We start from the raw sequence: 18,831 nt of genomic DNA, 5'->3' as shown, positions 1-18,831 counted from the left end.
CCATATTAAAACATATTAACCTTCAATCAACCAGATGTTTCAGTAATTAAATATTTTTAATCATTCTGCACAAGAAAGATGTTTGTTCAGAGTTTACTTTAAACAGAAGCTCAGAAAAAAACCATCCTGACGACGACTTCATTGTAATTTGTTTTTGATCAAAATATTACAAAGTTACCAGTTCATCTATATTTGGTGTAAAAATGACACAATTTGCCATGTTAAACGTACCAGACAAGGATTGTCTCATTACATTTACACTCTTTTCTGCATAAAAAGTATTATATAGAGTTATTTAAGTGTTCGTGTATGACCCCGATCGGCTTGATCGGGGTCAACTTCCATCGCTGCTAAATTTCACGGAGTGTAACTGGAACAAGCTCGGCTTCATTACCACCATAATCTGTTTCCAGTGTTTTGGGGGGAAGCTGATGAGTCACAGCAGAGCTCATAATTTTACTTACATTTTTTTGCAGGAAAGGGTGGAGAAGGGAAAGAGAAGGCATTTCTTCCTTCTGCTATTTTTCCGTGATGAAGGAAGCCCCCGTGCTACAGCATGGGCACAAAGTGACTCAGAAACTGGGTGGAAACAGGACCTCCACGCCTCTCTTTTTAAAATGTTCCCCTTTCTTTGTCACGAAGCAGGGCCATCATGTTTTATTAATACACAAATCACCTGCGCATTAGTCAGCTGGAAGCTGCACCTGGGGAGCTCAGAGGAAATCCACCATTGTTTTCAATAACGAGCATGTGCTAAAACAAACATTATGGATTTGTTTTGCTGAAATAATGTCTGTCGGACAACTAAGTGCATCTAAATGGAAAGTTCTGCTTTACTACTTGAACAACAAACAGAATATTCGTCCTTTAATGGCACCGATTAGCCATAAGTTTCTGAGTGAGCCTCGAGCTTCCACGTCTCCTGCCAGCTTTCTCACGGGAATCACTGAGTCATACTGAGGGACACGGAAAATGATCCCACATGAGCATCTCAACATAACCATCATACTGATTATAGCATCAAAGAATCTTCAAGTTCTCCCACTTTTTCCTCCCAGAGCAGGGACACGACCGCCTGCTGACTGATACTTTCCTCCACTGTGGTTTGTGCCAGGCAGCAGAAGCAACTTTATGGTGTTTATATTATAAAATAGGAAGTGAAAGCTCTATATTTAGTTTAGTGGAAGCCTATATAGCTGTAAAAATGACCCTGAAATTCACTGGACATCTGACAATCCATCTTCTGACAAACATCTCCTCCATTTGGTGGACTTCACTGTAACCGCTGTGTCGACATCCGCCCACTCCGATCCCCAAAAAGGGAGCGGCACTTCAAATTTCTGTACCGCAAAACAGAAGCAAACTAATTACAATGAAGTGAATTTAAACTGTATGAAATATGTGGAATAACCTGATCTCCTGCAGCTCAGGGCGAGTGTGCAGTTTTAAAGTAAACACCACAGGAGCTGTGACTCAGCTGTGCCCCTCAGTCGGTTTATGCTGAATACAAAATTCCCGTAAATGCAGATAAAAGAATGAAAACTCAGAGTTTAAGCAGAAACACGGCACTGAATGTAAACTTACAGAACGATCAGAGGTGGTGGTTTTACCACTCCTCCCCCCAGTGAGCCAATCATCTGATTAATTTTACAGCTACACCAGGAAACATGACCTATGACCTTATATTTCTGCACAAATGCAAGAGTACAGATCAGGTTTCAACCATGTAGCACTAAATATGTCATCATCAAAGTAAAGATCCAAGTAAATATCCTTCTTGGCTAACTGTATTCTTAAGTAAAGGCTGTCACAATAACATTATAAATCTATTGTATTGATGAGACCATGTATATTTATTAATGACTTATCAATACTGTGCATCAATAATATTGCAAATTACTTAAATAAATGTGTAATTGTGGCTCTTCTGGCAACCTCCTTGCAACAAGGATAAAAATAGTTTGGTGACTGCCCAGTGATTGCATTATTTGGCAACCAATTGCAAGTAGTTGAAGTGCCCAACTGGTTGCCCAGTTGCCTCAACCTCTGGGCAACCATTTTTAATCACAAGACTGAAAATGCACAGGTGATCTGGTGGGAGGTCCCAAAATATTGCCGCTTGGACTGACTTCAATCAGTCTCAGACAGATTGGTGAAAGTTTGCAAAGAACTGCTGTCTAATTTCTAAACACAGACTTCCAACATGTTACAATCAGTCTGAGTCAGTCTGTACCGATGAGTACAACGCATCTGTGACGCGTCTCTCTGCAACAGGACAATCTAATCAACTGGGTGTGTTCCTATACAAAAACAAGGCTGCTGAGCTCCTACGTCATGTTGCAGAAACGACGTCACTTTGAAGACGGCGGCTGACTGCAGATCTGGTCTGTGTCTTCAAAGAAGTTATTTCAAAGCCAGCTTGACTGCAGGTTTAATGCACATGGTCACACCAACCCCTGATTCCCTTAATGTTCCTGGAGCATTAGGCAGGGGTCACATTTAGGCAGGTCATGCTAACTGCTGACTGAAGCTCTGTCAGTTACCTTATGAGCAGTTGGTTGTTGTTGCTACAATAATTGTGCTGACAAAGATCCCCCCCCAAACATTAGGCACATGCGATGCCGAAACACTGTATGAACCGTGCCTCATGGTTACAAACTCTTTCGCTTTCTGTGCATCTAATTTTTGGAGTTTAATTCATGTCTAAAAAAAAATTAAAGCATAATTATTGTTAACTTGAGATGAATTAGCATGGCGTTTGTTCAGTGCTGTGGTGGGGTGAGTCAAAGTTCTGGTATGAACCATAAATTAAGCTGTAATGTGGAAAAAAAAAATCATATGAGTACCAAAAAAAAAACTTCAAAATTTATTTGGCACAATAACTACCTTTACTCATTTACCTAATTAACTTTTTCATTAGATTTGTCTGTGTTTCTACATGTGCCACTTTTATTTTCTACTTTCACTGCAGTTGATTGGACTTGGTCTTGTTAACTTGAGATAATTGCCCAGAAGCATTTCCAAACTGGCTGCCAATTGCTTCTAGATTAATTTTCCTGCCATACAGTAATTTATAGCAAAATGCCTGCTGAGTGTCCTGCATTACCTGGAAGTGAAGAATGATGGTCCATATCAGGCCCAGAGTCAGCTTGGGGTTTCCATCTGCAATGTCATCATTCCTGATGTTGACCAGTTTGACCTGAAAGGGTGTGAATAATAATATTTTTACTCCACTGAGACACAGAGGTGAATACTAAGTCAAATAAAACATAATATAAATATGTATTTAAATAGTTTTTCTTTACTACCTGTCTGTGTTTGAGGAAGTCCAGAGCGATCTGGACGTTCTGCAGTTTGTGGAAGCGCATTCGGCCCTTCTCCCGAGGCTGAAAGAGACCAGAGGAGGCCAAATATGAAGAGAAGGGAACGCTTTAGGTCAACAAACAGCAAAGCCCCATGACTGAGGAACAGGTGTTTCAGGCTGGAGTAACACACAGATCTATTCTACCCTACATATTTTCACAGTCATGGACTCGAGAACTTAAATGAAAAGAAAGCAAATTTGAAGTGTGACTTAAATTCTGCGTGTTTGTGATTAAAGCATTCAGATCTGACCCTATGTGACCCTGAAGGGTATCAGAGGTCCAGCCGAGATGTCTGCAGGTAAAAGCATGATAATGATAATGAATGATAAACATTCTCAGTGATTCTCCCAATCATCAGTCACAACTCTCCTTTTTCCCAAAACCCGCCAAACACCTTTCCCTGCACAATGCACGGTTACATTTTGTCCCAGGTGTCAACTAATGACTGATAAATGCTGCTTTTCTATTTTAACCCAATCGAGCATAAACTCATTAACTCATTAACTCTTGGTCCTGACATCCACTCGTGCTTTACATTTTAAGCTGCAGAATTACTCAGCAGAGTTTGTAGTGATGATACTCTGGACTTTAATTTCACCACAGTGACAGAAACCACTGTTTGAAATTCTTGTTTGCCCCTAGATGTCCCAATACAAACAACTATTAAAATCACCATATAGTTGACTTCACATTTAAAGACAATTAACTATAAATTAAGTATAAAAACAGCAGATAGAAACTCATACTCAGGCATATTCCACTGACAAAAGTTTTGCTGGAAACTTAAACCCAGAAGACAAACCAATTCTGAAATCTGGGATGTGCAGCTTTCTCAGATATACAAGGCACAATCATAAAGTTGCAAGACTCCAACCATAAAAAAACGAATTAACAGCGTGATGTTTTTGGTGGGACAGCACGGTGGCGTGGTGGTTAGCACTGCTGCCTCACAGTTCGATTCCACCTTGGCCCTGGCCCTTCTGTATGGAGTTTGCACGTCTGCATGGGTTTTCTCCAACTTCCTCCCACAGTCCAAAGACATGCTGTTAGTGGGGTTAGGTTAACTGGTGATCCTAAATTGCCTGACAAAGGATAAAAAGCTGAGGCTGTCTTGTCATACTTGGAAACTGTTCACTCTTTTCCTGAAAACTTGTGTTGGGTCTCTGGGTCTGAGACGAGACGTGACATGAAAAGTCAAATCACAGAGACACATCGAGGTCCACGGGGAAAGTGCTGATGCACACATGCAAGCGGCCATAACATGATTTCCACAGATGAAGTGATCTAAAACTAGCATCCATGCTGGAGTGTGCACAGGGAGAAGAAGATACGGATACGCTTCTTACTTTATGGGTGGAGTCTGCACTTTGTATGGTATGGTGCTTCAACCAGAGCACATCCAACTATATTAGCAAGGATGTTCTTCTAAGCTTCTATTTCTAAAGATATTTTAAAGGTTAACTTAAATTTTAAAGACTGATGACTGCTCACTTATGAAAACTCTAAATATAAGTAATATAATTAAATATTCAGAATAAAGCCACCACTTTAACAACTCATCTGCTATCATGACTCCTGAACCTGCCGACTCACTGATAAAATGAAAGAGGACGATGTTGACACAGAAGGGGACAATACACAGGGAGTGTGACTGTCATCATGCACAACCCAGCAGCCACCTGGGGTGGTGACACATGCTACGCCCGCGGAGGCAGCCAGCCACAGTCCAGGCGCCACTCACCAACCGCACGTTCCTCACAACGTCACGTTCCCTCGGCTACCACAGCAAGAGCATCGCAAGAGAGGAAGGCGAGGCAAAGGGGGAAAGGTCAGGGCAAAGGTCAGCAAACAGGAATTAGAAAAAAGAAAAATCAGGGGTCAAACAAGTCAGTGCAGAGAGGTTACACGATGGAAGCAAAGAATGAAATTAGTGTTTTAAAGCTATATCACTAGAAGCTGTGTTCCCAAAAAGACCAGTGCTAAGGTAAGTAAAGTAAAAGTGTGCACAGCCTCAGCATCTACTGAAATGTCCAAAAACCTCTTAAGAATTAAAGTCAACACATGCAGAGGTGGAAACAAGAAATCCAGAATAATATCTGACTCAGATAAACATTGAAAGCAGTTGAATTAACAATGAGTAGACTGGACAGTAGAACAAATATTACAGCAAATAAATTCAGTTGGACAGTAGAGCTGGGATCATAAGAAAGGCTCAGACAGCACAGGGGGGTTACAGAAGAAGCAGGAGTTCTCATAATTGAAGTGAAATACCACCAAAAGCTCACCAGAGTCTCTCCGGAGAGCACCTCCAGCAGGGAGATGAGGTTGTGCCCATCTCTGAGGTCCTCGTACAGGTCGGTGATGTGTCGCTGGGCCTGCAGAGAAAGGGAGGAGGGTCGGTTTTATACAGGTACATCAGCTTTTTAAAATGAATAAATAAATAATTCAGACCCATCAGGTCATCACCAGCGCTGAACCACCGCGCACAACACAAACAGTTACTGAGCACAACAGACATTTAACTTCATAACTCTCAACATGAAAAGAAAAATGTGAACACACAACAGTGGGGGACTGCTTTTACCCTCTGCCTTCTGCAGCAGCAATCTGCTCCGGCTTTTTAAGGATTTCACCCCTTTTATTACCACTTATTTCAAATAATAATGACCTTAAAGTTTATTTTCATTTGAGACACCAAATGAACAACAGCGAGGAAAACAAGCTGCTGGATGACCGGTTATTAGTCAGCTCAGCTGAACTATTGTAGTTCGTGGACGCTGGAGTCTATATGAGATGTGATATGTTTATGATATCTTAATTATTTATGGCAATACTCATTAACAGGAACTAAGGAGTGTATCATTGTTTGCATGTTAAAAAATATAAAAATGTAAAATTAAATTTATGAATTCTATTGTTTTGTAACTTATTACAGTTTCCTCTAATCCCTCAATCTCACAGCCAAAAAACTTTATCATAAAAAAAGTTCATTCTTCACCAATATGTACAGTTTTACTAGTTTTCCACAATAATGTGGATTAAGATTATTCACACAATTTATAGTTCAAAATAACTTAACTAAACTTAATGGTTGCTAGCTAAATACCTATTCATGCAGGCCTATCAGTGTTTTCATGTTGCAGCTGGTTGCTAGGGAAGTGTTTTATTCTGCAACCAGTTGGCAAGTGTTGTTTAGAGGCTGCTGCTGTTAACATGAAATGGGTCCTAAAGAAGTATATGGTGCTGCACCAAAAACCTCCTTACAGCTGCTTCCTGGTCGCTAGCAGGTTTTACTGTGAATGCAAACATTCTCAGTTGGCGTCTTTCATGCAGACTTTGGGCCAACCGGTCAGGAAAAATACATTTCTCCTTCACAGCTGCTGGTTACCAGATGCTTTTGGCCTGCGTGACTGCAGCCTAAGATGAAACATTTATGGATATACATTATCTTTGACTTGTATATTAGTAAGTCTGAATTCTGAGCTTACTTAGTAGCTTACAAATGCTGAAGCTATTGGAAACTTTGGCCATGTTCACCTGTGTAACAGTATTTGTATGACAGAAAATAGGAAAAGCACAAAAAATCCACTGTAAGAAAGGGGTTGACTAAGTTATCCAATATCTTAATAAGCGGACAGGGAACTAAAAGAAGTTACAGGTCAAAGTTTCACAAAGATGTTGGCCTGCACGCCTTATTTAACTCGAAATTTTGACCTAATAATAATTTCGAGTTATTAAGTTGTAATTTTGAGTTAATAAGTCAAAATTTGGAGTTAGCTCCGTGAATCACAAAACTCCGTGAAAGAGGTCATTTCCTTATTACCCGGAAGCAGGTGACGCCAACGCATGCGCACCCGAAACCGGGTACCAACAGTATCAGCTAGCTAACAGTGTATAGCAGACGTGAACAAACTGTCACCAGGTTTTTGACCTTTGAATGTCTTCTAGCTGTATAAAAGGAATCAGTGTTTTCATGTTGAACTGTTGTGCCTTCACGGAGCTTCCTAATTAAAAGGGCTAATTAAATCCAATTTTTGAGATACTTGAAATTTAGAGTTATGGATGGCATGTTTTTTTTTAGTGTCACCTGTAAAATCCTTTTTTTAAGAAGACTCCAGGCAGTTTTAATATTTTTATTCATCTTCCAAACAAATGTAGTAATTTTGTTTCAAATCTGTTGTGTCCATTAAATAGTAATATTCTTATTATTTAAGAAGAATAATCTTCCTATGAGATTATTACCATGCAAACTGTAATTTGTCATTTTTAGCTGATGTAGCTACAGAACACATAGATACAGGCTGCACTGCAGAAAAGGCTCTAAAAGCAGTTAGAAAAGAGTTAAAGTCGGTGAGGGGAAAGATGAGAGGTTAGTGGTAAATGAGGAAACACTGAGGGTGAGGGAGGGTAAAAACGTCAACACAAACATGCAGGGAGCAACAAATGTGTGTGTCCACTCAGCACTCTGCTCACAGACAGCACCTACCTCTGCCTTCCAGTGCTGACGGGAAAGAACAGGATGAAGGATGGAAAGAAGAAACAGTTTGATGTGAGAAGATGTCAAACTTAAGGGACTTGTGAGGAAAAAGTGAGACAGAAGACAGATGCTGGTTTGGTCTGACGGACATTAGACAAGGACAGTTCATTTGATTCCTTCTATCCTGCAAACCAATGAAAAACGCATGAAAACATGTTTCCATTTTAATTTTATGAATATGAATTTGCTTTAGTTCTCTACGGTCCGCCCTGGTTGCAGTGGGATTAACCCTGATAAAAAGGAATTAAATAAAACACAGAACAGCATCTGGTTTTCATTCTCCACAATCTAATGTAAGATGTAAGCTTTGCTACAGTAGATGGCACTTTTGAGATACTGTAGCTGACCGTGAGACTTCTGGTTCTCATTGTTTAATCCCATGACTCTGTCGTGACCATGAGTCCAAAATGACTCGAGGGCCGGATTGCCTGGAGTCTTCGGGACCCAAATCAGAGGGATTTCCAGAGAAATACACAATAACTATTAACAAACCCTGGGAGTCATCTCAGACTGAGCCCCGTGTCACAGGACACACACACAGACAACAGCAGACATCCCTCACACTTTCACACGCTTCACCTTCCACGTGAAAACAAAAGTGACACAATAAGATCCAGCTGACACGACTCAGGCAGGACTGTTATTATTTTCTTAAGAGATGGTTAAAAAAAGGAAAATATAATAAGTTTGATGGCTGACGTGTATTGAAGGACTTCACACAAGTGTAATTTTGCTGTTTGTATTAAAGAAAAATGAAATAAATCGTTATTTGAATCTCTGGCCATGATTAATCATCCACCACTGTAACACTAATGATATGACAGAACAGGTACACTCTGAATAATATCACAGACCTGCTGCTCTTTTTTTTTCTCTTTTTAGTATTTTCCCGTTGTCATAACACAACATGACAAGTTGGGGTTTTTTTTAAGCATCCTTTTAAGAAATGCCTGCCTGTTTCCCTTATGAGTAACACAGTGACTCATAAACTGACTGTAAAATGTAAGAATTTGCTGTCTTATGTCATAGAAAATGATTTCTTGGATTTTTCTTACGTTTATTCCGAGCGACTGTCCAAAACCCAACAAGGCGTGAAAGGCATTTCATTACAATCACTGCTTCTTAAGGCCAGAAAAGAGGGAAAAAAACAACCTCACGTACTGATGCACCAAATGAGACACCATCCCTACTTCAGACTCTAAACTTTCCTTTTTAATATAGTTTATAGTCAGGGCTGGATCAGGTGACACTGAACCCTCCCTTAGCTCAGGCTGCAGGTGGACTTCCCATGATGCATTTCTTCTCCTCTTTTCCATCTCCAAGTGTTTATTCACCACTGCTGCATCTCATTAAATTGTATCTTCTCTCTTGCACGGTGTATCTTCTCCCCGTGCTCCCCCATGCTCTCCTTTTTCTTTCCCCTCACCCCTGGACTGTCACAGCAGACAGCTGCTCCTCCCTGAACTGGTTCTGCCTCTTCTTCCTTCACACCGTCGCCTAAAGCTGCTCATAGAGGATCGTCTGATTGGTGGGCTCTTCTCCAACACTGTCTTTAAACATTTAAAGGTGACTCCTGCTGTGATTTGGTGCTGTATCAATAAACCTGAATTGAACTGAACTGGATTAACAGGAGATTTAGATTTACTCGTTACAAACCACAAGTTCCTAGAACCAAAAATTTCTATATTAGATGCTAAATTACTCATTTTGTCAGAGCATCAGTACAAAACTCAAATATATTCAGTCTGTGATGACTATAAAATTTATGAGCAGCAAATCAGATCTCAGAAGTTGTTACTGTCTTGTTTTTTTTAATTAATAAATCAGCTTAATTATATTATCAGCCCAGATAATTAACTAATTAATAGATAATGAAAATAATTCCTTTTAAGGCTCATGGGTCAGAACGTTTGAAGCTGTTGTTTTACAGCAGCGTGGCCGCACACCCATTTAACACTGAAGCCCTCACATTGAATCCAATACTAATTCAACATGGAGTCCCGGAGCTTCCCGTTCCCCTGCAGAGCCCCGAGGAGCCGGCCCGACCATCTGGATCCCAGATGTGTAACCTGACCGAGCTCGGCCAACGATGCTGCTCTTCCTGAGCGCCGAGCTAAAGCGAGGCCAGGTGTGTGTGACTCACACGCATATGGCTAACGGAAAGAGCGCGGTCACTGTGATATCGATGTTGTTCACCTTTTCCAAAGCTTTTAAAAGGAGGTGTGGAGAATCGTAATCTGATTTAGCTTCAGATTCTCTTCCCAGTTTATCGTCAGGTAACGTTTCCCAGCAGTGGGATTAGATAGATTCCAGGTGGGACATGAAAGGAACTCCAGGGTTTTTGGTGTTATTTAAGGACAGCAGGAGTCCTTTAAGTATTACAGCTCTGCTACAAACTCCACACGACATGAAGTCAACACTTTATTCACTGTCTGGAGTTTTCTAATCTGGCAGTAAATTTGTTGTAAAAATGATTTTCATGGGTGACGGTTGTTGGAGGAACTCACCTTCACGAGGTGTTTGTTGACCCATTTTGTGAAGGTCTTCTTCTGAACTCGGTCCCGTTCATCTGTGGAAAAACACAGCAAATACACGCTCTGCTTAATCAGTGGATTAATATAACAGCTTTCACATACCTAACAGTTATTAATCATTTATTACAGACTCAATGGTCCAGACTTAAAACAAACATGTCAGAAGCACAAAGAATATTTTATTAAAAAGTCATAAAAAAACAAATCTTGTATTTGATTTTCCAAAAAAGACTAATTTATAACCGTCTAAGCTGCCAGCAGAGCCAGAGTTTCATTTATGGTTAAAACAAGACGAAAGCCTTGGATGATGAATGAATGGCAGTTAATCGCTGTAAATATCCTCCTCATCAAAGCTAATTTCCTTACTTAAACATAATTATGAGCAAACACGAGAGCTAAATCCATATAAAGTTGGAGAAGTTTAGAACAATGATTCCCAAACTTTCTCGTGTCCCGCAGTCACATGTTGCCCCATCTAACCCTCACAGTTCTTCTTCTAACCCCTCCCAGCCATCGTCTCACTGATAGGTTCGGATACAAGACGGCTGAAAGTAAATATAATTTGTATTTATTGAGCCCAAACCGCCATTATGGCCCCGCCTCTGATCTTTGGTTTATTTTGTTATCTGTTCGCCCCGGAGTCTCAGTCTGATAAATATTTATCTGCCCAGAGACAGAACCTAAAGTCGCATGTGACTTTAACATGAACGAGGACATGTGATGCCCAGCAGGGACAACACACTACAGAAGATGCTCCTGGTGACCCCCTCAATCACAACCAAACAGAGAGTCTTCCTATCAGGAGAACCTCAAGCAAATTCCCCTTGGCATCCTCTGGAGTAGCACTTCAGCTGGAACATGTTTCAGCCTGCAGGGCCATTGCTGTTTTGCTTTATATTTCACAGTCTGATTATTCTGAACAAGGCTCTCAGAGATATCATACATATACTGTGCAGTGTGCTTCTTAAATCTTAATCAACCATGCAGCAGCTGTGAAGAGATAACCACCAAATGTACACTTTCACCTCATCACTGCAGTGCTGCAGTTAGTGATGAGGATGCTTGTGAAATACAGAGTCTGAGAGAACACACAAATCTTTAACTGAGACTGGGCACAGTGACACTGCAGTTTTTATCCTGGTCGCTGACACGGTGCGTTATCTGGATCCGCTCTCAGATCAAAGCTCGTGTAACAGAAACGATCAGACGGAGAGGGAACCAAAGAGGAGGACGTGCCGTGGCACCAACGCCCACATCGCGGTGGCTTTAATGACTCACAGGCACGCTTGTGGATGAGCCGGTGTCTCAACAGAGAAGTGAAACAAACGTTAAAAGCGGAGAAATAAGTTCTGCTTTTTTCACTGGGTTTGATTTCACGCTAATGCCTAAATGGCTTCACACGTGCTACAAACCATAAAAGATGCTCTACTGCTCAGGACACATGACACAGACGCTCCTGAGTTTTGTAGCCCGAGGCTGCAGTATTAGCCTGGATTTATTCTTTCACTCTGTGACAAAGAAAAGGTGCGAGAGATCCGATCACCTGAAGACAAGTGTGTGTGTGCACGGATGAGTCATGTTGTCAAATCCTGTCACAAAATGCACCTGAAATGTTGATTTATGTGCTGCAATGATCAGAATAGGGTGTTCTCTTCCTTCTTAAGAAATTCAGTGTATCTGTCACGTCTTTAACAGACTAGAATTCGTCTGTGCCGCAAATGAGGTAAAACAAAACAGATTCTTTCTGTCAGTCAGGACAGATGCCCAGTAAAAAAGGACAAGCCAGGGCATAAAGGGGTGTGGCCCATTTGATAAGAGAGGCAGACCACTTCACCCAAGACTGGTTTCTTTGCAAATTCATTTAGACACAAGTTTTATACTTTTACATAACACAGAAACAACAAAGCCCACCCAGGAGCTGAAACACAAGCCAAACTGTTCCCAAGCCAAAGAATGCAACTGCAGAAAAACACAAAACTCAACAGGCAGCGCTGCTGAAACACTCTCTACCTTTTCTGTGGTCCATGGCCCTGAGCACCCCCTGGTAGTAGGAGTCCTCTATGAAGACCCTGTCACTACCCATACTGTCAGAGGAGTAGGCTCTGAATCTCTGCTCCATCGCCATGCTGCTGCTCTGTCAGCTACCAAAACCAAACAGAAGCTTGTGCAGGTTCACAGGCGATGTTGTGTACTTCTACTTTTTCTTATTGCCTGAAACACTGCTTCTCACTGAGGGCTCCTGGAGGTAAGTGGGAGTGTTCAAGCCACGAATTCAGTTCCTGAACTTGCTCCCTTTTTTCTCCCTATCTCCATTTGCTGTTACTGACATTCAACGCTAACCCCCCCCCCCCCCCCCCCCCCCCCCAAACACACACACACGCACACACCACCACCCCCACCCAAACAGCTCTTGCAAAATGCCTGCCTGCAGGCAGCAATGTCAGAGACCGTCGTTCACCACAGAGGTCTGCGGGGAAGATTCTCCTCCTGGCTCAGCCCTGTTATGAGCACCCAGACCCCACCCATCTAAAAACCCTCACAGAGAACCCAAACAAACCAGAGCTCAGACCTCAATTAACATTATTATTTGTATTTCTAACATAATTAGTGATATTTTCTGTTTAATCTGAGGATGAAATAAGCAGCTACAGCTAACTGCTGCACAAAGACTGCACAGATCACTAATCCAGAACAGGACACATTCCCTCATTTGGACCAAGCTGTACAGAAACGGGCCACTGAAGCTTGTTAACCCCAACTGAACTCCACGGCTCGAGCTAGCAGTCACCAGTGTGTGGTCAGAGCGGCGGGACATACCACACCACCACAAAGACTCGATGGAAAGTAAGACCGGGCGAGGAGGCAGCAGAAAAAACATCCTCAGCCATTTCCCAACATAGAACAATCACAAAAAACCTCGAGCGTGAAAGCGCTTCTTCCATCAGGAGACAATTAAGGCGTAACGGGTACTGCGGGGGCCGAGAGAATAATGAGAACAACCTGCAAGACTTCAGTTTTTATTTGAAGCATTTGATTTAGAATATTTTTCCTTAGATGGACCTCCAATACCCTGTCGTGCCAGTTCAATACCACAAAAACAGAAAAGAGTGGGGGTGGTGGTGGGGAACAAGCATCAGACAGTAGAAAATTATCCAAGACACAAAGCAGCTATTGTGGCTGCGCCTGGATAGACTGAACAGCGTGTGTGCACGATGAGAATCATTTTAATCTCGCTCATGCAAATAACCTTCAGTCAAACTTCAGTCAAACATCTCTGAAAAACAGAGCGCAGAATTTATTCTTTTTCCTTTTGGCTCCAGGTGCTCAAAAACAGCACCTCCACATTAAATACCTGCAGCACCTTTCACCCTTCAGAGCATCAATTTGACGCCATCATCAGACTGTAAAGAAAGGGAATTTTTTGGATGCCTACAGAGGGAGGTGGCTTGTTGGGGCCTGAGACGTGAAAGCTTCCTTGACTACACATTCAGACTTTAACCAACCCTGAAGGCTGAGAGGCTACAAATAAAAGCAAAGGCTTTATAATATGACTTAAAAGTCTCTAGATTGGGTGTAGGGGGACACACACTCACTCTAAAATTAGCCAGTAAGTTGGCTTTTGATCAACACACACTAGAATCTGTCGAATATGGTTTTAAATTTCAAATGAGAAGAGTATTTGTTCGCAGGCTTATGAACAGAAAACCTCAAATAATCACTTCCAGTTTCCAAACTTGCTAAACTGCATCTGCAGCGCTGGAAGTTAAAAGAAATCTTGGTGTAAACAGACTCGGCAGTTGGACTAATGAGATTTATTCATTTTTCCTTAAAAAACAGCCTTTGTGTCCTAAGGCTTTAAAACAAGCGTCCTATCAGCCACTATCTGAACGACTCTCGGGCCACACAGTGCAGCACTGTGTGGATATTACTCCTTTCTCTGTGCCTGAGAGCGCACAGTGATAATCCTGAATACTGAGAGCTGATGGGATTTGTAAGGTGACAGTTCAGCCATGAGGAGCGTCTGCATTCCTGCTGAGGGGGGGGGAGACGCCTCTCTGCTAGAAACCACACCCCTGTTCATGTGTTTTTTGCAAGCGACAGCACGCGATGTCAGTCACACTGAGGACGGGAATGTTAATCAACACCTTCCATCATCTGGTCCGCAGGTCCTGATGGGGTTCATGATGCTATGAATGTTGAATGATTCCTGAGGAAACTCTGCCAAAGTGAGGAATGGAAGCCCCAGGGCACTGTGGGGCAGATCCAGTCTGGAGCTGACAATAATGACAAGTGCACAAAAGCATGCAAGACAGAGCTCTGCCTGTTATTAGATCTGAGTGGAATTAATTGCTTTTAAAAGCAAACACAGCTGGACAATAAACTTAAAGACCCCAAAGGCGGCGCAAAGATGCTCCCTGACCAACGCTGTAATTTAAAGCTGTATTTTAACTCCCTCATATTATGTTTCGCCACCATCATTATAAAGGGCTCACTTTTGCAACATCAGTATCACTTTCAGGCACTTTGCACACAAAAACATGCACAATTAGCCGCACATGGTGTTTACGATCTCGCGGTTATGAAAAGATGGGAACTGGGTAGTTGCTGGATTTATGATCTTCAGCTGTGACAGCAGAGGCCAATCAAAAAGAATAAATAAATAAATAATTATTACTGCTCAGCACAGTTTGTCTCCCTCTTCTGGTTGAAAGGCCACAGCACGAAACACAGGAAACTGAATATTTAATGCTCTAATAAATCCATTTTAATGTCACAACAACAAGTAGCTGCAATCATCACTGCGCTGAGCTCCTAAAGAGACCCGGGACCACGCTCAAGAAAGCCGAAGGTCACTCGGGGCCCTGCAGTGTTTACACACGTCTGTGGGTAAATGATTTTTATATCTGGGAAGACTGGGCTGTGTACATGGTTGCCATGACAACCCAGTAAAAACACACAGTAGCTGAGAGTCCATCAGAGTACTGTTCTGGCCCCAAAACATCTGGGAAACACCAAGTGCGGGGGGGGGATTTCTGCTGAGAGCTGCAAATGTCAAAGTCCATAAAACATCTCACATTCAGAGGGTGTTATCAGAAGGCAAACACAAACATTAAGAACAGTTTCTTCTGATTACTCAGGTTCAGCCAGAGAACAACAAACTCACTGTTTACTCAGTCACTGGGGGGTGGGGGGGGGGGGGGTTGTATTTAAATTTAAATGTTGGTACAAGTGATCGCGTCAAGAAGCCACACAGAGGGAAACAAAGTAACCGTGTAAACACTTCATTGAGCTTTCTCTGCATTTCAGACCTCTGAAGGATTAAAACAAAGAACATAGTGAAGTGAACTGAGCCCAAAGAGGGGCATGAAAAAGGCTGAGTTTAAAAAGAAATCACCTAAGAACCTTTAAATAAATGACTTATTATCCAGAAGTGTTGCTGCTTAATTTTCTGTTGATGAACTGATCTACAGTTTATCAGACTGTCATCACTGATGCTGCTCATAAACAATATTGCCTTACTTTTGATTTCTATAAATCTGTAATATTTATATGTTTACTTTATTTGAATTTGTTGCCTGGATACAGCAGCAAACAGGATGGTATTTATCACGACACAAATCCATGTTTATCTGTTGTGGTCGACTCTGTGCTGCCTGAATGAAAAGCTGAAAGACTTTAAAAGATGTCAGTTCATTTTTACAAGTTTCTTTTTTCAAAAAGACAATATGGGAAATAAATTACAACAAAAAAAAACTAATAAAAATACCAGGATAGTAATTGGCTGTGTCAATAATTAAACTTCCACTAAGAGAGCTGGACGGCCACTGTTTTGGCCCTCGGGGCTTGTTGTATTCTGGGTGGAGGCATGGAAAAGGTTAACATCACCACCATCAGCAGCCCAGCAGCCCCTCCCAAGCGGAGCCTCCTCCTATTACCATCGCCGAGAGATGGAGAGAGCGGCGGCGCGCTCGGACCTACCTGCGCAGCACATTCGGCTGTAGAGATGAGACCCAACTTCTCCGCAGCTCATTTCATGGATGTAATTAGTTTGTCGATAAAAAAATCCGCGCTCCAGCCCGCCGTACCAAGACGGCCCGACAGCCTGCGCCGTGTCCTCCACTTCGGCCATCCCGGTGTGCGTTTGTGCGGCGCGTAAACGCGGTGCGCGCTGGAGTTTCGTTTTCGAAAACACCCCCCGACTCGCGCGTTTCTCGAGTGTGTAGTAACCAGCCCTCAAAACTTCTCCCTCTCTCTGAGAGCCACATGGAGGAGAGAAAACAGGCTCGAGTCAGATTGCAGACACTTTGTCACAAGCCCGGCCCACTCGTTTTGTTCAGCGAGATGAAGCGGAGAGCTCCCGGCTGCTCCATCCTCCTCCGATGTCATTTTCCTTCATGCTATGTGTGCCATTGAGGCGCGCCTGAGAGGGGCATGCCGAGGACGGCACAGAGTCCTTATTTTAGCATGTGTGATAACTTTGCCTTTCCCAAGCTTACATAACCGCCCCTCTCCCATTAATGCAAATCAGAAACAGGAATGACTCCTGGGAAGACACGAACACTGCCGGCGGTGACAAATGCTTCGTTTCATTGTTTCACAGGAGGGCAGAGTACAGGTTTGACGGCGCACACATTATTACGCTTCACCCCCCACCCGGTAATAAATCAGCACTTTCCCTCCACATCCACAGCAGCTGTGGCTCATAAAGATCCCAACAAAAGAGGCTTGTTTTTATGTCTTTCTTTGCGCAACTTTAAGAAATATTTCACATAGCTGAAAAGGTGCTGGCTCCTCGTTAATCATACGAGCAGAATACAACTGCCCTGACCCTGAATTAATTTATGACAGGAATTATATTTATTTTTATTGCAGGGTGAATTTTTTTTTTTAATGTACAATCTGACCTCAAGATTGCAGATTAAGCAATAAAATACCAGAAATTACTCTCAGGATGAACCGTGTTGTGTCTACAGATAACAAAGAACTAATTTTAAGTTGTATCATTAGTTACTTTGTTGAAAGGGAAACAGCTGAAAACTTGGCATACCTCAGCATGGTGTGCAGTTTGTCCTAAAAAAGGAGATTGAGGGAACTGGAAGTGGAGGACAAAAGAAGAAGTGGCAGGTCTAAAAAGCAATCCACAGTATCTGAAACTCACGCCTTTAAGACAGTAGAGAGAAAACAAAGACCTGACAGGGTCTGAGAGATGCACATGGCCCTTCAGTTAATCCATCTGCTTTTCACCAAAGACTCATCAGAGATGGTCTCAGTGGAAGGGTGGCTGTCAACCAGCTATTCTTAAGTAAGGAAAATAAGGAGAAAAGGCTGAAGTGCCACATTAGAGTAGAACTGGACGGGTCTGGAGGAGGTCAGGAGAGAGGTGCAGCAGTGAGTGTGTACAGCCATCTGCAGAGCACAGTGGAGGCCCTGTCGTGGTTTGGGGCTGCTCTCCAGCTGTCAGCTTCATTTCTGAGCCTGACAGTGACAGCAGAACAAAAGGCAGAAACATCCAAAGAAGAGCTTTGAATGTCCTTCAAGAAGCCTGGACTTGTTGCCTCAGATACTGTATTTCCATGCATGTTTGCACATTTTTCAATAAACTGCTGCATGTATTTTCCTCCCAAAACAAAGAAATGAGGGGTGGCTCAAGACTTTTGCACAGTACTGCATGTGTCCCAAGATTTTAGCGAGTGACCTACAAGAAAAGATCTGGGCGTGTACAGGGACACGGTTTCTAGTTCACCCTGTGAAATATGAACAGAGATAAGAGCCGCAGCCCTGCCTCAGCAGGGACACACACTGTAACGTATGTATGACAGACAATGAAGCCGACTACTACTGAAGTTTACCACTAATACGCTTTATGTGAGGTTGGGTATTGGGAAGGGCATGTAGGGACACGGTGGGTGTGTGTTGTTGATTGTTTTGGTGTCCTTTAGTAACAGCATGTTCTCTCAGTTTTCAGTTATAGCCCAGCGGGGCGTCCTCCCTCCCTCTGTTATTACCGCCACAGTGAAAGGAGGCAGGAAAGTGAGTCACAGCTGAACACCACGAGACAGACTCTGAAACCGATCCTACGCTGCGCTGTCTGTGTGGCGTGTGGTTTAGCAGACACGGCTGCCAGTCTGTTGGGTCTTCCATTAACACTGGTGCAGATTTGGGTGTGGTTTCCTGCATGGATTAGACCTCTTGTTAAGGATTTTTATAGTGGTGCGACTGCAGCTTCCTAATATTTAGAGTCTTAAAGGACCTTTGCACAGAATAATAAAAGGAAATTTTGAAGTTTACAGGGAAGGGCATTAAATGGTAACAAAGAACGGATCAAGATGAGCAGAAGCCTCTAATAAAGCTGATGAACTTGGATTCCTTTAAGGTCCCAAGGATCTAAATGAGC

The 18,831-nt window shown here is 42.5% G+C and overlaps 1 protein-coding gene across 12 annotated transcripts in view; it reads right to left on the bottom strand.

Moving 5' to 3' along the window:
- Positions 1–18,831, bottom strand: part of pleca (plectin a) — an 86,868-nt gene that overhangs the window by 27,815 nt on the left and 40,222 nt on the right. For 4 of the 12 annotated variants that reach the window (XM_030741671.1, XM_030741675.1, XM_030741676.1 and 1 more), the window contains exons 2-6: positions 10,410–10,471; positions 7,852–7,866; positions 5,651–5,740; positions 3,309–3,386; positions 3,107–3,199 (exon numbers count right to left, since the gene is read on the bottom strand). In XM_030741671.1, the coding sequence (XP_030597531.1) occupies positions 3,107–3,199; positions 3,309–3,386; positions 5,651–5,740; positions 7,852–7,866; positions 10,410–10,471 (338 nt within the window). Of the gene's footprint in view, positions 1–3,106; positions 3,200–3,308; positions 3,387–5,650; positions 5,741–7,851; positions 7,867–10,409; positions 10,472–12,446; positions 12,587–16,415; positions 16,582–18,831 lie in introns of those variants that run through there. The other 8 variants (XM_030741664.1, XM_030741667.1, XM_030741665.1 and 5 more) reach the window with 5 other exon arrangements.

This window comes from Archocentrus centrarchus, chromosome 11, assembly GCF_007364275.1.
Source record: "Archocentrus centrarchus isolate MPI-CPG fArcCen1 chromosome 11, fArcCen1, whole genome shotgun sequence".
In the NCBI taxonomy this organism is placed as follows: Eukaryota; Metazoa; Chordata; class Actinopteri; order Cichliformes; family Cichlidae; genus Archocentrus; species Archocentrus centrarchus.
Note: the sequence above shows the minus strand (reverse complement) of the source record. Positions and strands in the feature narration are given on the sequence as shown.